Genomic DNA, 18,160 nt, shown 5'->3' with positions numbered 1-18,160 from the left:
GAGTCCCATCAAAAACACCTGCAGAGGATAACAACTGACGGGCATGTTGCGCAGCAGCCATGCTTGGGTGCAGGCTGCTAACCAAGCCGGCCAGTGTTAGCTGAGACTTGGCCTCCACCTCACACCGGGGCCATAAGGAGAACTTTTACTGCAGAATATTTAAATATGTGTTCATATTGTGGTTGTGATTAAGTATATTACTTTTATCTGCAGGCCCTGCTGTCATATCTAGACATGTAAAACAGTCAAAAAACAAAATGATGTTCGAGAGGTTTCTTTATTTTACACGACTGTTTCCTCTGTGGAGGCAGGGATGGTAAGCCAGTCTCTGCAGGTCTTTGGTGCAATACTGATCCTAATAAACCATTAACATGAAAAATATAAAAATAGTTATTTAAATAACAAGTAAAAGCTTCTATTGCTGACACACTGGCATGGAATCAGTGCAGCATTCACAGTCTCAGCTTTCAAACGTTGTATTAACTCCTCTGTGGAATGGCGAGCTCAGGAGTCGGCAGAACCGCTCCCTGTCGTTGCAGATGTCTCAGGATGTCCAGGATGGAGTCGAGCTCAAGGCGGAAAGCATCCATCTCCCTGCTCTTGTCCTGAGCCAGACGTCTCCAGTGCTCCAGCTCAGACTGCAAATCATCACCTGGCGTCTGCCACGCCCCCCCAAGCACCTGAAGGACACAAACAAAAGACCTCAGGTTGTATTTGATACAGTAGAACTACTTCTTCTGACCTCTATGTGGATAATATCATCAGGGGAAGTGCACAAGCTTCTCCACCAAACAGTGTATATGTTTGGCCACAGGTTCAGCAGTGTGTTTAACGCCGATGTCTGTGTGACTCGCAGACGGTTTCCCAGAGTCCAGGAGACGTTTAAAGTCATTTACAGCATAACATTCAGGTCAGCTTACGTTTTCGTACAAGTTTGCCACTAGTTCAAGTTAGTTTCATTTACGCTGACAATGTGGATCCAGACCTGCTTTTGTTTGAACGTGGTTAGTTCAGGGGATCACCCACCGTGGATGTCCAAGCCTGTGTTCAAAGTTAATCACAACTGCTGATTTAAAACACCTGAATCTTGACCTTAGGGGTCACTACAGGTTCACGTCAGGTTCTGGGTTCCAGTTTCTGTCAGCTAGTTGGGCCCTCACTGGTACCTGCTGCAGCTCCTTCTCTCTGTGCTGGTGTCTGAGCTCCATGTTCAGTATCTTCCTCTCCAAGGTGCACAGGAGTTTCACCTCTGAGCTTGAAGCTTCTTTAGCTTCCTTCAGCTCCTGCAGCAGTTTGGTTAGCTAAACATGAGACAGAAGCAGCTAAATTAAATTAATTAATTCCAATTAATTATTGACACATTTAATGAATTGTTTAATGGTGTATTTCATTAATTCATTTTGGCAGTCCTGGCATTCCATAATTCAGAGTCTTTCTGTGTACAATCCTGGATAGAGCCAGCACAGCGATCTTTCTCCAGCTCCTCACCTGCGTCTGCAGAGCATCCTCTCTCCTCCTGGATATTTTCAGTGCTTCTTTGCACCCCTGCGTTTCTTTCAGCTGCTTGTCCAGATGATTCATCATTATCTGCAGGTACATATGAATGTTAAAGCAGCAGGCTCATGTTGTACAGAGGCTGCTTGATGAGGGAGCCCTACCTCTTGAGTGCTCAGCTTATTAGTCAGTTCTGCAACCTTAGAGTCTGAGTGTTCGAGTGCATGGGTGGCCCGCAGGTGGTCCAACACTCTAAAGTGTTCTGCCTTCGTAGTGGATAGCTGCTCTTCAAACTCCTCTGTCAGCCTGGGAGATTAAATCATATCTTTAATTCAGGGGCAGCAGGTGATTGGCTGGGTTGTTGAAGAACATCCTGCTTCTTTGCAGGATGGGTCTCTATTTGCACTATGAAGCACTGTCCAATCAGCTTTGCCTGAATCTGAAGAGAGTGTAACTTTATATTCCTGAGAATTCATCAGCAGCACAAATGTTCCAATAGCAGCCACGCATCCCCAACGTGACATCCCCTTCACCGTTTTCCTGACAGATGATGTGATCTGTATCATCTCCACACACTGTTTGTTCTCGAGTATAACCAGTGGTTGGCACTTTGTTGTACACCTGTGTATTGACGTTGACAGTGATATTCCCCATCAGCCTTTTATGGCTCAGGGATAGAAATTCAACACTGTAAATGAACTTTGATATTTAGTCTGCTTCACTGCTTTAAGTATAACATTTCCTAAACAGCAAGTGCAAGTAGAAGCATTTGGAAACAAGCAGAAAGCACACAGAAGCAAAACTACAAAACTGTACCTGCACAGCTGCTGCTTGGCCTGTGCAGCATCAGCCTTCAGAGCTTCCTTCTCCTGCTCGCTCTGCAGGAGCACAAGCTCCACCTGCTTTTTTAAAGCTTCGTTCTCCTGCAGAACCTCAGAGATATGACTCCCTGTCAGAAGGAAACATGAAAAAAATCTTCTAGTGCCTCCAGCTAGCTGCATTTTTTAAATCTGGAAAACCACAGCCCTGCTTATAGACGCTTCTATATCCCTGCTGTTAGTGTTCACACTGGGATCGATGTGGGCATGTTCTTCCTTCTGATGCAAGTCTAGAATATGTAAACAACACTTGTGTGTAAACCACTTTCAAGGATCGCTCGACAAATAACAGTCACACACACACGCGCGCACACACACACACACACACACACACACACACACGCACACACACCATAAATTGCCCCCTTCACGCACTATGTACTTATACAGCACTCTGCATTGAATTATGAGTTGTTATTAATCTTTGGCTCTCTTCCACAGCACGACTTTAGTCTCGTCTCCCTGCTCTCGTCCCCGATGAGGCGAATCTTGTTGGGATTTGGAATTGAATAAATAAAATCAAAGTGAATTAAACAGTGTGACCACAAAATATTTTGATTGCATCAGGTGATCTTTAGTCCCTTTTGTGTATTACTTACTTTAAAAAAGTGCATTCCCACCTGTGAATACGGTGGGCTGATAGGTCTTCTCACACGGAGCAGCTGGGAATGTTTCTCCTCCTGCAGTGAGGAGACCTGGTTGTTGGTGTTTGCTCTCAGTGGATCGTCTTTCTGCTCGTGTGTTGGGGGCAGACGGCATGTTCCTCCGTTCCTTCTTCAGTTCCTGAATGGTCCGTGTCTTTTTAGCGAGCTCTTGATTCAGCCGCTCAAGCCGCACACCAAATGCTGCCTCGGCTTGGCGCTGGTGCCGGCCGGGACTCAGCAGGGCCTGTAGAACGAAGGGCTCTCCTCAGTATTGTATAATCGAGTACAAGTTTATTTTGTGTTATCAACTCCTCCATTATCCTACTTCATCCATTATTCCAAGGTTTCAGGGCAAAGGCTGCCTGCTCTAGCATCTGGAGGCAGCTAAGACAATAGCTCTTTGCTTTTAGTAAGACTTGTACTGACCTTCTGTTTAAGCTGCTGCTGGAGAGACTCGATCTGCTCATGCAGAGATTTCTCCTTCTGTTTGTGGCTCTGCTTCACACGGTACAGCTCTTCCTCCAGAGCCTGGACTACTGGTGACTGGGACCCAGCTGCTGCTTCAAGCTGCTGCTTACGCTGCAGCTGCTGCTCCAGCTCACAGATCTGCTGCTCGTAGCGGAGCTGCAGAGCAGACACATAGTGGCATTCAACAAAAATCTGCTACACTGTTGCAGGTTGTTTGTTTTTAAGACTCAGTTTGTGAGCATGATTTAAAATGTATTTGATTTTATAATGTGTCTAATTTGATTAAATAACTGTGACAAGTTATATATAAAACAGTCCTTAATGAAGAGGAATTAATAATACAGGACCAAGCGCAGTACATCAGTGACTGCAAGCAAAGAAACAACAAATCAAAAGCAGCTACCGACCAAAGAACACTGTTACTGATCCCTGTGTGAAACAAGCCACATGTGCTTCACACTTTCTACTTTACGTATAAACAGTGAGTGATACACAAACCAGTTAACAGGTACAGCTGGAAACTGAGCCAGTCAGCAGCTGACAGGCTAGTGGGTGTGACTAAGCAGGCCGACGCCTACAGACTCAGATCCTCCACAGTAGAGAGGCTGCAGTCCTTTATGAAACAATGCTCTGAAAACACTAATGAATATGTCCATGTCCATGACAAGAGTCCAAACTGAAATAAAACCTTTCTGTCCTTCAGTTTTTCCACAGAAATCAAAATGGCCAGTGCTGTAAGTGACTCATAGTGCTGTCACACAGCTGCTGAGGGATTTTACTACAGTGAAACTGGAGTTGAATCAGAAAAATATTATAATGTATTCACTCTGCCTCATCTCTTGAGTTATCTGCTAATGGTGCTTCAACCCCTGGCTGCTCCACAGCACTGTGACTGAGCTTGTGGACAGGTGACTGAGACGAGCTGTGTAAAGAGCTTTAAGTGCTACGAGGCGCTACAAGAGGAACTGGTTCATGTGTTCCCTCATCTGATGTTTTTAATGATCATTTCATCATTAAATGATACAAACCACAGAAAATAATGGTTCTGACACAGACTTCTATAAAACACACGGAGTCTCTACTATAAGCAGACGTCTGAAACGTGATTCTTCACTGTGATGAATCAAACTACCGTAATTGTCGGGCTATAAGCCGCTACTTTTTGCACAAGCTTTGAACCCTGCGGCTTTTAGTCAGGTGCGGCTTTTCTATGGATTGTCCATGATTTTTGTGATATCGTAAGACGATTTGTTTTGTTTGTTCTGCTGTTGTACGGCACTACGTTGCCTGGCGGAAGGATCGGGGTTCAAGAGTGGTATGTTGGTCACATGTCCATCCGCCAGGCAACATAGTGCCGTACAAGTAGCGCGAAAAACAAACTTCAAAGTAGCGCTACGCGTTCAGCGGGAGTCGTGGATGACCAGCGGCGATAAACTTGCGAAAAGCAAGTTATGCCCAACTCCACCGGTGGAATCTGACAGCGTGGAAAAGTGTGAAAACATCCACGATCACCAACGGATTTCGAAGGGCTGGACTGCTGCATGATGGAGAGGACACCGCCACGGCCCTTCTGAGGGTGTTCGACTCTGACACTGACAATGAGGATTTGTTTGGTTTTGAAAGTGACAACGAAGGAAAGAAGCTGAGAGTGGATGACGAAGCCATCCTGAGCCTGTTCGTATCCGACACTGGAGAAGAGGACTTTGGTGGTTTCAGTGGCAGGAAGAAGAGAAAGATGGTGAATGACTGACTTTTCTTCTTGTTAAAGCCGTGTCGCTGCACCTGAGCCTAAAAGGTAGGCCGGATCTATTTTTCTGGTGTGCTGTAGGTTATTGTTATGTACTACATTTGTTACTCATTTATGAAGCACAGCACATGTGCAAATATGTACCCATAACTTGTTTTTCAAAATATTAATAAAAGGGGTGTGTCTCCAAACAGCCGTCTCTTTCCTGACAATTCGCTTTGTGCATATTCTCTTACATATGATGAGTCAAAATTGAAACACCTGCGGCTTTTGGTCAGGTGCGGCTAATGTATGTACAAACCAGGATTTTCCCCTGATTTTAGCTTGTGCGGCTAATATTCAGGTGCGCTCTGTAGTCCGGGAAATACGGTACTTCCACAGCAAGAACATTTAAAAGTGTTGGTTCAGCACAGACACACGTTTCCTCACTGATCTGCTGTAAGTCAGACATGTGAAGGAGAAAAATAAAGGTTTTACTGTTTAGTCTCACAGCTGTGCGGTTAAGAAGCTCATTGACTGACTGAAACTGAACTTATTATGTCACACGGCTTCCTCTTTGGGCTTCAGTTCTCTATGAAGCTTTTGTCTGTTTGTCGCTCTGCTTTGCTTTTCTAGCACACCAAGCAGGAGGAGACGTGGTGATCACAAAGTGTGGATTCAGTGACTTCTACTGATGACCAGCAAGAGACGGTGGCTGCCCTATTTCTTTGGTATTAAGATGTGATTAACATATTTTTTGTCATTTAAAAAGGACAAAACCCCACACTAGCAGACAGCTGTAAAAGGTATAAACACGCCCCCAGCAGCCGAGGCTGGATGCAGGGTCACCTGATCCAGCCCTGACTATACGCTTTATCAAAGTTTTAAGCCCAATCTTAAAAGCTGAGAGTGTTTGACCCCTGAACCCAAGCTGGAAGGGGGTGAACAGGTCGGTGGTGTGACGGGGGCTTTCTGTTTAGGGTCCTCTTCACAGTCACCCAGCTGTTACTTCCAGGCTGAGTGCTGGCAGGTCGTTACATCGACAGGCCTGTGGACTGATGTTAGCTGTACCTTGACTCTGTGAAACTGCTGCTCCATAACCTGGAGGCTGCGTTTGGCTTCCTCATCGTGATTCTCCAGCTCGGCCTCCAGACGTTGGATCCTTCGCTCCAGCAGAGCAGTGATCCGGCTGGAAGAGGACATTTTGCCAACGTCCTCGTGGCTGGCAGATGTGGCTGCAGCATAAATCAAAGCAGGCAGCGAATTTGGGTTTCTGCTCCTGAGTATTTGTTCCAGCTCCTTCACCTGGTGAAAACACAAGTGATATGAAGTTGTAGAAGAAGGAAGGAGAAATGAATTGTTAGTGTATGCCCGTGTGCCAAACCTGTCGCTCCAAGTCCTTCATCCTCTTCGAGTCCACAAATTTGTCTCTCGCCTTTCTCTGCCAGCTGTTTCTTTTGCCCACTTCCTGTTTCAGTTTTTCTACCTGAAATGGAGACGGCCTGTTACTTCCCATCCTCATTCCTAAAGCTTTCACTGTTGTCACTGTAAAGCACCACAAAAGAACTCTCGCGGCCCGGTACCAAACGAGTCACGGACCGGTCCCCAACCCCCGGACCCCGAGGCCCGGGGGTTGGGGACCGCTGCTCTAGAGCAATGTTTCCAGAGCCAGGAAAGATAGGCACGTTCCTCAAAATTAACACAATTTAAATCAATTTTAGTTTTAGTGGGGCGATCGTGGCTCAAGAGTTGGGAGTTCGTCTTGTAATCGGAAGGTTGCCGGTTCGAGCCCCGGCTCTGACAGTCTCGGTCGTTGTGTCCTTGGCCAAGACACTTCACCCGTTGCCTACTGGTGGTGGTCAGAGGGCCCGGTTGTGCCAGTGTCCGGCAGCCTCGCCTCTGTCAGTGCGCCCCAGGGTGGCTGTGGCTGCAATGTAGCTGCCACTGTAGTCACCAGTGTGTGAATGTGTGAGTGAATGGGTGGATGACTGGATGTGTAAAGCGCTTTGGGGTCCTTAGGGACTAGTAAAGCGCTATACAAATACAGGCCATTTACCATTTTTTCAAATCAAAACAATAGTTTCCTTGAGGCACATTTTGCTGTAACATAAAGAACTGAATGTTAGACTGAAACCAACAATCACACAATCCCCTGTGGGAGGTGCTCTGTGACAGCAGGAAAAAAAAACGATGGTTTGTGGCAAAACCATCACAGCCTGGTCACATGGTCTGACTGGGAGAGTACAACCACCAGCCTGCCTTAAATGGGAATGATGAATTATTCAAGTTGTATATCTAAAAAAGGTACAACAACAACAAAGACAAATAAAGTTCTGATCAACAAAGGAAACCGTCTCTAAGACTAAACACTGACCTCATTAATTATAAATGGTGTGATTGAATGTTTTGTTTCTATTATAAGTCCTGTTTAAATTAGTTGTTTAGAGTATTTAATGAAAACTGTACCACACACATGCTAAAACAGACTCTTAGATGGCTCGACTACACCATCTATTTCAGGTACAAACACTGAGTCACACGTTAGAAGGTTATGTTACAGTCATTGAATTAGCCTGCTTTATGTCCTGGTGGGCGGGGCTATGACTCGCCACACCCACTATCAGATCGTTACATGGAGAAACCTTTTGAATAGAGATTGAAAATGTGACGTCATTTCCGTGGTAAAACTGCAAAGGATTCTGGGTAAGAGTGGCAAGCGGTACCAGTGTACGAAGCTGTTGTATTATTAACTGCAATAGCCGGTCGCATGACAGCCACGGGAAGCCGACGGGTAAAGAGATCGTTTTTATCGGATTACATCGTTGAAGAGAAATTGTTCGAGCCATGTTTCCGAAGTAACAAAGAGGCGACGGATGGCCTGGATTGCAGCCATTCAAAGACCAAATATAACGTCCCAGAACACTCACAGGTTAGTCTGCTCCAAGCATTTACACGAAGGTCAGTCTGCTGTTGTAATTGTTGATGTAGGTTACAAATAAGTCTTAATTTGAATTGAATTCGTTGCTATGCTGCTTTGTTCACTGTGGCTTTGCGGGCTAATGTTTGTGTTTTGTAGGAAAACCAGCCTACAAAATGCAGGAATGTGATCCAGACTGGGCCCCTCTATCAGCCTGGGTCAGACCGAGTTTAAAGCTGCTACCACAGCCCGATTTGATCGGTTAAGAGAGAGAGCGAGATCGAAACGTCCCGCATATATGTGCCCAAGTGTTGTATTGAAGCAATCAATTGATGAATAATTTTTCCAGTATGTTGTTTTGTAATGTTTTTTTTTTTTTTGCATTGTTGATTAGTTTTTCACCGAAGCAGCTAATAAAGCACGATGGATTTTTACAATTTTGCCTCTTTCCTGTAAGATTCTATAATAGAACGAAACAATAATGCCAGTTATAAATAAAAACAATAATTGAATGAATTACGAAACACTCATTTTATTTCTATTAGATCTGAAAATGTTGTGTAACACTACAACCTGAAACAACAAATAGATGCGTTTGCCTGTAACAACAGCTGTGAGATGGAATAGTCCAAATCACCAAAGTAAACTGGAGCTGGGCTTGTTGCAGGATCTGAAGTTACTAAACATGTTGTGAGTGTGTGCACTCACACTTAGGACCATATAATAATAAATATGTGCGTGATGAAAGTTGTGCAGCATGCTAACGTCCTTACTCCACTCTGTATGCTCGTGTGGGTCTGACCCTTTCACTCCTTTGATTTTTTCCTCGTCCTTTTTTTGCCTCTTCGCCACGTCTGTCTTCGTACAGAGCTGCCGTGTTCACCGTCGTTTTGTACAGAACTGCAACTCGTAAACATAAAATGCAAGTAGGGATTAAAACCGCAGAATTAATGATTGCCGGTGCTGGAAATGCTTGATGCGCTTGATGCAGTGTTTTGATGTTGTTGCCACTCGTACCCACAATGCAATGCACGAAAGTCACGTGGTCTGTCAATCTCTATCTCTGTCAATTTCTATACAAAGTGTTCACGGACACCTTGGCTGCTGCCTCTAAACATATTGAGCGTTGTCGGTCGTGCATGCTGCTCATTAACATTCAGTATTTGTTAGTTACTGTTACAGGTCGCTGCTGTGGTCTGCCTACTGTGTTGTTCTCTTTTGGTTTCTTGACTTTTCTTCCAGCAGGTGATCCAGCTGACTTTTGTGGTCTTTTCCTTCTGTCCCTCTGATTTTCTTGAACTTCCCTTGTCTACGCCTTTCCCGTTCCTATCCCCCGGTCATGTCTGTTCTCATTGTAATAACTTAAAAGTAAAAATAAAGATCAATCAAGTGGACCAGTATGACAAAGCCGTAATGATCCACGTTGCCTGTTGGGCCTCTTTCTTGGCCTTCAGACGATAACTCTGATGCTACAGTGCCGAACGGCACAGGAAGAATAACTGAATTAAACTAACAACAATGACTTGCATGAGGGAAGTTCACTGAAGTCAGAGTATCATTTAAATATGTCTGTGAAGGTTCTCAGTCATCTAGGTCATTTTGACTCAAAATTGAGTCAAAGGACTCAATTTTGCCATTTCTCCGCAACAGTTGCCCACAGTGGACCTCATCACAGCCACAGAATCTGCCATACGGATTAATACATTATCACAGACAGAAGCAGAGCAAATCAGGATGAAAGTCTCAGCCACCCTCTCCAGTGCCAAAGTCCCTCCATCCAACCTCACAATACAGGAAAAGAAGGCCGTCGCTTCCCTGAGCAAAGACCACAACATCACTGTTTTACCAGCTGATAAGGGAAGATGCACCGTGGTCCTAAACACTACAGATTACCATACAAAGATCACTACTCTCCTCAGTGACAACAATACCTACGAAGCCCTAAAGCGAGACCCCACAAGCAGCTACAAAAAGAAAGTTATAGCTTGCCTTACATATCACCGCCTTTACCCAGGGGATGCCATACCCTGCATTTACGGACTTCCTAAGATCCACAAGGAAGCTGTCCCACTCAGACCCATAGTCAGTAGCATAAACTCAGCCACTTATAACATTGCTAAACACCTTGCTACCATCCTTGCTCCTCTCGTGGGGAACACCCCACACCACATCAAGAACTCCACCGACTTCACCGACAAGGTCCAGAAACTTCCCCTGGATCCAGATGAAACCATGGTGTCCTTTGATGTAGTCTCTCTCTTCACCTGCATACCCACCACGGAGGCCATGGAGACTGTCAGAAAACGACTACAAGAAGACAGCTCCTTGGAGGACAGGACCAACTTCACACCCGATCAGATCTGCACACTGTTAGACCTCTGCCTCACCACTACATATTTCAAGTACAACGAAGGCTTTTACAGACAAAAACATGGCTGTGCCATGGGCTCCCCCGTGTCACCTATTGTAGCCAACCTTTACATGGAGGAAGTGGAAAGGAAGGCTCTTGGCTCTTTCAAAGTAAGAGCACCCAGCCACTGGTACAGATATGTAGACGACACCTGGGTCAAAATCAAGACACAAGAAGTGGAATCCTTCACTGCGCACATTAACGCTGTGGATAAAAACATCAAGTTCACCAGGGAAGACACAAAGGACGACTGTTTGCCTTTCCTGGACTGCGCTGTGCACATTGAAGAGAACGGCAACCTCAACATCGAAGTTTACCGGAAGCCCACACACACGGACCAGTACCTCCTCTTTGACTCCCATCACCCTCTGGAACACAAACTCGGAGTAATTAGGACCCTACACCACCGGGCAGGACATGTTCCCTCTAAGCCTGAAGGGGAAAAGAAGGAACACACACATCAGAAAGGGTTTTATTGCCAAATGTTGAGCGGGTTTACAACATTAGGAAATTGCTGCGGTGCTTCAGTGCAAACATACTGTTATAAATTACGCTTAAATAGACATGAAAATAAAAATAAGAATAAGAGTTAAAAGTGCTAAGTAGATAGATATATACATGAGTGCAGGTGGTGATCAGTGCCAAACATGGAATGATGCAGTGAACACAGCGTAGGGTCATGTGTTAGTGGTGGGAACAGTCGTACGTTTATTGTTCATGTGTCCAACAGCAGAGGGGAAGAAACTGTTCTTATGGCGAGAGGTTCTGGTGCGAATGGACCGGAGCCTCCTGCCTGAGGGGAGCAGGTCAAACAGACTGTGTCCAGGGTGAGAAGGGTCAGCTGTGACTGAGCTGCACGCCGCAATGTCCTGGAGGTGTACAGGTCCTGCAGAGATGGGAGTCTGCAGCCAATCACCTTCTCAGCAGAGCGCACAACACGCTGCAGTCTCTGTTTGTCCCTGATAGTGGCTCCAGTGTACCACACGGTGATGGAGGAGGTGAGGATGGACTTGATGATTGCAGTGTAGAATTGCATCATCGTCCGTGTTGGCAGGTTGAATTTCTTCAGCTGCCTCAGGAAGTACATCCTCTGCTGGGCTTTCTTAATGACGGAGGTGATGGTGGGCTCCCACTTCAGGTCCTGAGTGATGGTGGTACCCAGGAAGCGGAATGAGTCCACAGAGGTGATGGGGGTGTCAGTCAGGATGATGGGGGGGAGTGGGGCTGTGTGCTTCCTGAAGTCCACAATAATCTCCACTGTCTTCTGGGCATTCAGCACCAGGTTGTTGTGGCTGCACCAGGACACCAGACGTTCAACCTCCCTCCTGTAGGCAGACTCATCCCCGTCCGAGATGAGTCCGATAACGGTGGTGTCATCTGCAAACTTGATTAGCTTGACAGACTGGTGGGTGGAGGTGCAGCAGTTGGTGTACAGGGAGAAGAGCAGAGGAGAAAGAACACAGCCCTGAGGGGAGCCGGTGCTGATGGTCCGGGAGTCCGAGACATTCTTTCCCAGCCTCACATGCTGCTTCCTGTCCGTCAGGAAGTCAGTGATCCACCGGCAGATGGGATCAGGCACATTCATCTGGGAAAGCTTGTCTCGGAGATGGTCTGGAAGGATGGTGTTGAAGGCAGAGCTGAAGTCCACAAACAGGATCCTGGCGTAGGTTCCTGGGGAGTCCAGATGCTGCAGGATGAAGTGTAGGGCCATGTTGATGGCGTCGTCTACAGACCTGTTGGCTCTGTATGCAAACTGCAGGGGGTCCAGGAGGGGGGCCGTGAGGGTCCTGAGATGGGAGAGAACCAGGCGCTCAAAAGACTTCATGACCACAGATGTCAGAGCCACGGGTCTGTAGTCATTTAGTCCAGTGATCCTAGGTTTCTTGGGGACAGGGATTATGGTGGAGGACTTGAAGCAGGCAGGCACATGACATGCCTGCAGTGAGGAGTTGAAAATGCCAGAAAACACTGGGGCCAGCTCGTTTGCACAGTGTCTGAGGGTGGCAGGAGACACACCGTCTGGGCCGGGAGCTTTTCGAGCATTCAGACTCTTAAACTGCTTCCTCACATCTGCTTCATGAATATGAAGAGTTGTGGTGGGAGGAGGTGGTGTGAAATCCTCTTTTGTGTGGGGTGAGGAGGGGGGTGTTGTAGGTGAAGTGTTTGATGGTGGTGATGGCTCTATGGAGGGGGGAGAGGTGGGGGAATGAGTGTCCAAAGTGTCTCTATTGTTGGGGCCGTTGGAGGTGTGAAGGCTGCCTGATGGCTCGTCAAAACGGCAGTAAAAGTGTAAAGGAAGCACTCAAAACTAATTATCCTAATTGGGCTTTTATAAAGTCAGCAAAGAGGCACAGAAAAGAAGACCAGACACCAGTGAGGGAGGATAAGAAGGACAGACGCAACAACATTGTCATCCCCTATGTAGCCGGTGTATCAGAGAAACTCAGGAGAGTTTTCTCCAAGCATGACATCCCGGTGCATTTCAGACCCAGCAACACGCTCAGACAAAAACTGGTTCACCCGAAAGACAAAACTCCAAAACACAGACTTAACAATGTGGTGTATGCTGTACAGTGCAGCGAGGAATGCCCAGACCTCTACATTGGAGAGACCAAACAGCCACTTCACAAGCGCATGGCACAACACAGAAGAGCCACCTCCACAGGACAAGACTCAGCAGTCCATCTGCATCTTAAGGATAAAGGTCACTCTTTCGAGGATGCCAATGTTCACATTTTGGGCAGAGAGGACAGATGGTTTGAAAGAGGAGTGAAAGAAGCATCTATGTCCACTGTGAGCGACCATCTTTGAACAGAGGCGGGGCTTACGACACCAACTCTCTGCCATCTATAATCCAGTTTTGAGTTCCTCCCCAGACGCCTTAACGCCCACTCACATCCTGGGCCATCTGACCTCAGGAAATCACATGATAAGGTGGGGCCAGGTTTCACAATGAACTCACCCGAAACTCTGGCTGATTGGGACCCACACCCTGTTTCACACCTTGGATTAGGTAGATGATCATCAGGGGGTCCTTTTGTCCCTCTGTGGGGGGAAACTCCCACTAGGTTTAAATCTGGGACTCTCCACCATTTGACCTTAGAACTGAAGAAGCTTCTTGGATGAGAGGTGAAACGTCTTCAAGCAACTCAAAGAAGTCCAGACGCTTTTCTTTGCAAGTATCATTTAAAATAAAAAGTAGTTAGCACAGACAGAGGATTCATGCAGATTGAGGGTACAAAACAAATCAGTCTGTAACCATCGTGTGAGAGCGGAGCATCACCTGTTCTCTGAGCTGGTGTATCTCAGCTGTAGCAGCCTTCAGCCTGCCAGCATCTCTGTCCAGCATCTCCTGCTTCTCAGCAAACCACTGCAGTTTTTTCTTAAGGGCTGTCACTTCCTCCTGGTGCCTGTCCTCTAATACACGCATCTCAAAGGTCTGATTTCCTAACACGTTCAGGAGAAACGCACTCAGTTCTTACTCACATATACACAGCAGGTACAATAAGTATTGAACATGTCACCAGTTTCCTAAGTAAGTATATTTCTAAAGGTGCTACTGACATGAAAGCTTCACCAGCTTAATTCCCACATTACAAGAAATCAAACATAAATGTCCACAGATTAAGTTGTGTGTAAGAATGAGGAGTGACACAGACAAGTACTTAGAAAGCAATCCTGCCTTTTTATAGGCCAGATGGGACCATCAAGAAACATCTCATGATGGGTAAAAACAAATAATCTAGCTCAAGACCGTCACAGTCCTATTGTTGTAAAACATCCTGATTGGTTACAGAAGAATTTCTAAAATCCTGAAGGTTCCAGTGGCCAGCGCCCGGTCATGGCCGGTTCTCCCCACAGAGCAGTGAACAGAATTATCGCAGAGCCAGGGGCCACTTGTGGAGAGCTACAGAAAGACCAGGAATCCTGCAATTGTTTCAAACAACACAATGAAAACACGGCCTGTATGCACAATACTGTTCATTACTGAAGAAAAAGCAAAATGAAACATTTAAATTTTGCTGAAAAACAATCAAACAAGCCTTTGAAATACTGGGCGAACATAGTCTGGTCAGATGAGACCATAGTTCCACTCGTTGCATGCATAATAAACACCATGCCAACAGGTATGCACCACCAAGGCCTGGGTGTTTCAGCATGTGACACTGGCACACTTCAGGATGAAGGGAAAAATGTGCCGAGACATTCCTGATAGCGAAGAAATGACAGTAGATGTACAGAAAGGAAACTACTGACTGGCTTCAGAGAAAGACAGAAAGTGTCTCGCCCAGCCAGTCACCTGACCTATATCCAGGTTAAAGTCAGTGGAAAGAACTAAAGGTCAGAGGTCATAGAAAGGGCCCGCGCAGCACTTTCAAGTTTTGAAGACTGTTTGCGTGGAAGTTTGGGCCAAAATCCCGCCCGAGCACACCTGGGAATACTTTCTCCACACAGGAGACGTCGTGAAGCCGTCGCCTCCAACAACGGCTTTTTGTGCGAACAGTTAAGTAAACATCAGTCAGCACGTTCAGTACTTTCATCTGTGTGTGGATTAGATGTTACCCACATCTGGTGACAACTTCACTTTGAATCATACATTTAATGACATATTTGTCAGTTTGATACTTTTTGGGGTTTTATGAACAAATCACCAGTAGCAGCTGGTTACACATCTTTTCAGTGTTGCAGTAATCCTGACAGCATTTGATGCTTTTCTTTGTCACACAACATTAAAGTGAGTCTCTTTGGTCAAACACAACATTTGAAGCTGCCACTTTGATTTATGGGTTTCTGCTAAGGTGGCACATTTTTAAACTGGCAGAGTTTTGCATATTTCTACATGTTTTGAAGGCAAAACGAAGCTCCAAACTTGGGCTTGTCATTATCCTATTATAGCATTTTGGAATTGGGTTTGTATATGAAGTGAAAAGGGGATGAAAAATATGAATATTGTAGTTTCAGGACTGTTCTTTATCTTACCCGATGTGGAGGTGGCTCGGGCTTCAGCCAGGTCTCTCTCTTTCTTAATGAGCTGCAAGTCCACCTCCAGAGCCTGCTTTTCCTGCTTAAGCTTGTGGACGTCCTCAGACATCTTGGCCTCATTTCTCTGCACAAAGATTCACATCTGTGCTACATCAAAGAGGCTAACATAGCCCTTCAAGCCTTACAGTACAGGTGGATGAGAGCGGTACTAACCTGAAGTGAGTTTATTTGCGCTAACAAGTCTGCAGTGCGTGGAGTATGATCCGTTAAGCATATACTTCCCACTGGCCTCGAAGTTTTATGCAGCTGCTCCCTGGTGAGGTTAGAAAAGGTTTACCCTAACCACAGAACAACCACTCCACAGCTAGAGGACTTTATGATCTCTATTTGTTAACAACCTACTTCACAAACTTTGAATAAAGTTAGCGCTGCTGTCCCTGAACACGAGTGACTCTCCGGTTTGGCCTATGAGTTGAATACCTTCCATAGCCCAAACACGTGCTGTTAGCTTCACTGTTAGCTTCACTGTTAGGTGCTTAAATGCACAGAATGAAGCGATGCATGAACATGTGTATGACTCGCAGTGTTCCAAGTGGTCAGTCTTTCACAGTGCACATAAACACACATATATGGGTACAACAACATGTGTGTGGGACGTACAGGTCTGTCAGACGCTCACCTGGTGGCAGCCAGCTCATTCAGCAGCCGCTGGTTTTCTTTAAACATGGCCTCCTCATTAGCTTTACTCTTGGCCTGCTGAGCCTTCATCTGTAAATACAGCTTCTCATTCTCCTGGAGGAAGATTAATGTAAAAAAACAAACAAAAAAACAATGAAAAGAACAACAACTAGGTACAAATGGCTCTTGTTTTTTTAAACCGTTGCTCACACCTAATATGGGCTTTTCTATTTACTGCAGTTTGTATAAAACTGAAAATGATTAGAATTTCATAAACTGTGCCCACACGGCGTCTTAACATAGAGCTTCTGAGGCAAAGCACTGCTACGAGTGGAGAGCACTTCTAAAAAGTTGTTTTAAGCAGATGGCAGAAAGTTTAGTGCTTGGGGAAAATGAGTCCCTCTCATTAAAGACACACTCTCATCTCCCAAACCTATGCAAACTAAAGCAGGGGTCCCCAATCCCAGACCTCGAGGGCCGGTGTCCTGCAGGTTTTAGATCTCACCCTGGGTCAGCACACCTGAATCACATGATTAGTTCATTACCAGGCCTCTGGAGAACTACAGGACATGTTGGTCGTGTCCAAATTCATGGGCTGCATCCTCCTGAGGACCCGGCCTTCGCGGTCTATGTGGGCCGGGTCCTCAGAAGGTCGGGTAGGCCGGAAGTAAACGGCCGTGAAATTGGACGGTCTAGCCTTCTGATTAGCGTCGCCGCTGTCTCGGTGGAGTTTAATAAACTCGGCCGTCTGCTCCTTGCTATCTAAAATATAACAGGACACTGGCGTAAACTCTCGACTGTCTCATACTTATGTTTAATCAGTTTTCTGTTTGACGTTTAGTCAGCTGTGTGAAAACCAAGGAGGAACCCACCCGGGGGATTAATAACGTTTTATCTAATCTAATCTAATAACTTTAATCTCAGCCAAACCGATTTACTCACGAACAAACAAAACACTGAAAAAAGCCCAACAATAACATTTTTAGGTTGTCTAAGTGAATTATATATTACGTTTAACCCGAGCAGCGAAAGTCCGCGGTGATCTGAAAATGATGTGCCGGGAGTTGTGCCGTTCTCGGCCGCATCAGTAACCCTCGAGCTCCCGGCTAGCTATCGAGCTGGTGGGTAGCAGACGTCTCCGAAAACGTCGAAGCACTTTTGCAAATATGCGATATCTTGATAAACTGAGCAGATATTTGATGTTTACACAACTACTTTCTCGCCTGAAAATATGTTAAAAGTTTATTTTGTGACCCAGAAAGATTAGTATGAGTAATTTTAAAACTTAGTAGCGGCCGCCATTGTTGGAAACTGGAGTTTGGCTGGGCCGCGCTATGAGTTCTGGGATATGGTAGGCCACGAAGGACACACCCGACCCATCCTTCAAATTCGGGGAAAAGGAGGACGCATTTGTCGGCTGCATTCGGAGGAGTCTACGAATTTGGACAGCCTTCGGCGCGTCGCTGTGACGTAATCGGTCTACAAATGCGGCCTCAGGAGGACGCAGCCCATGAATTTGGACACGACCGTTGAGGAGGTAACTTATCCATTTAAATCAGCTGTGATGGATCAAGGACACATCTAAAGTAGATGTAGAGTAGCGAAAGTCTGCAGTGATCTGAAAATGATGTGTCGGGACTTTGCCATTCTCGGCGGCTCTAGTGACCCTTGACCTCCCGGCTAGCTATCGAGCTAGTGGGTAACAGACGTCTCCGAAAACGTCGGAGCGCTTTTGAAAGTATGCGGTGTCTTGATAAACTGAGCAGATATTTGAGGTTTACACAGCTACATTCTCCATGAAAATATGTTAAACGTTTATTTTGTGACCAGAAAGAATAATAAGAGTAATATTAAAACTAACTAGCTGCCGCCATTGTTGGAAACTGAGCTGGGCTGCGCTATGAATTCTGGGACACAGCTTCTTCTTCGGGGTTTAACGGCAGCTGGCATCCTTGTACATGC

The 18,160-nt window shown here is 45.9% G+C and overlaps 1 protein-coding gene across 1 annotated transcript in view; it reads right to left on the bottom strand.

The window, feature by feature from the left end:
- Window positions 1-270: 270 nt before the first annotated feature.
- The window catches only part of cep162 (centrosomal protein 162), a 42,282-nt gene continuing 24,392 nt past the window's right edge, over window positions 271-18,160 (bottom strand). Inside the window, exons 16-28 of the mRNA XM_085366076.1 lie at window positions 16,200-16,312; window positions 15,734-15,833; window positions 15,518-15,644; window positions 13,821-13,984; window positions 6,595-6,696; window positions 6,282-6,515; window positions 3,443-3,640; window positions 2,993-3,260; window positions 2,311-2,443; window positions 1,659-1,800; window positions 1,489-1,587; window positions 1,167-1,301; window positions 271-680 (exon numbers count right to left, since the gene is read on the bottom strand). Coding sequence (XP_085222202.1) covers window positions 480-680; window positions 1,167-1,301; window positions 1,489-1,587; window positions 1,659-1,800; window positions 2,311-2,443; window positions 2,993-3,260; window positions 3,443-3,640; window positions 6,282-6,515; window positions 6,595-6,696; window positions 13,821-13,984; window positions 15,518-15,644; window positions 15,734-15,833; window positions 16,200-16,312 — 2,016 coding nt within the window. The 3' untranslated portion in view covers window positions 271-479. The remainder of the gene's footprint in view (window positions 681-1,166; window positions 1,302-1,488; window positions 1,588-1,658; window positions 1,801-2,310; window positions 2,444-2,992; window positions 3,261-3,442; window positions 3,641-6,281; window positions 6,516-6,594; window positions 6,697-13,820; window positions 13,985-15,517; window positions 15,645-15,733; window positions 15,834-16,199; window positions 16,313-18,160) is intronic.

Source organism: Diplotaxodon limnothrissa, linkage group LG11 (genome assembly GCF_057381915.1).
Source record: "Diplotaxodon limnothrissa isolate DT_005_m linkage group LG11, D_limnothrissa_male_GT1.1, whole genome shotgun sequence".
Classification (NCBI taxonomy): domain Eukaryota; kingdom Metazoa; phylum Chordata; class Actinopteri; order Cichliformes; family Cichlidae; genus Diplotaxodon; species Diplotaxodon limnothrissa.
The sequence above is the reverse complement of the archived record's forward strand: the minus strand, read 5'-3'. Positions and strand labels throughout refer to the sequence as shown.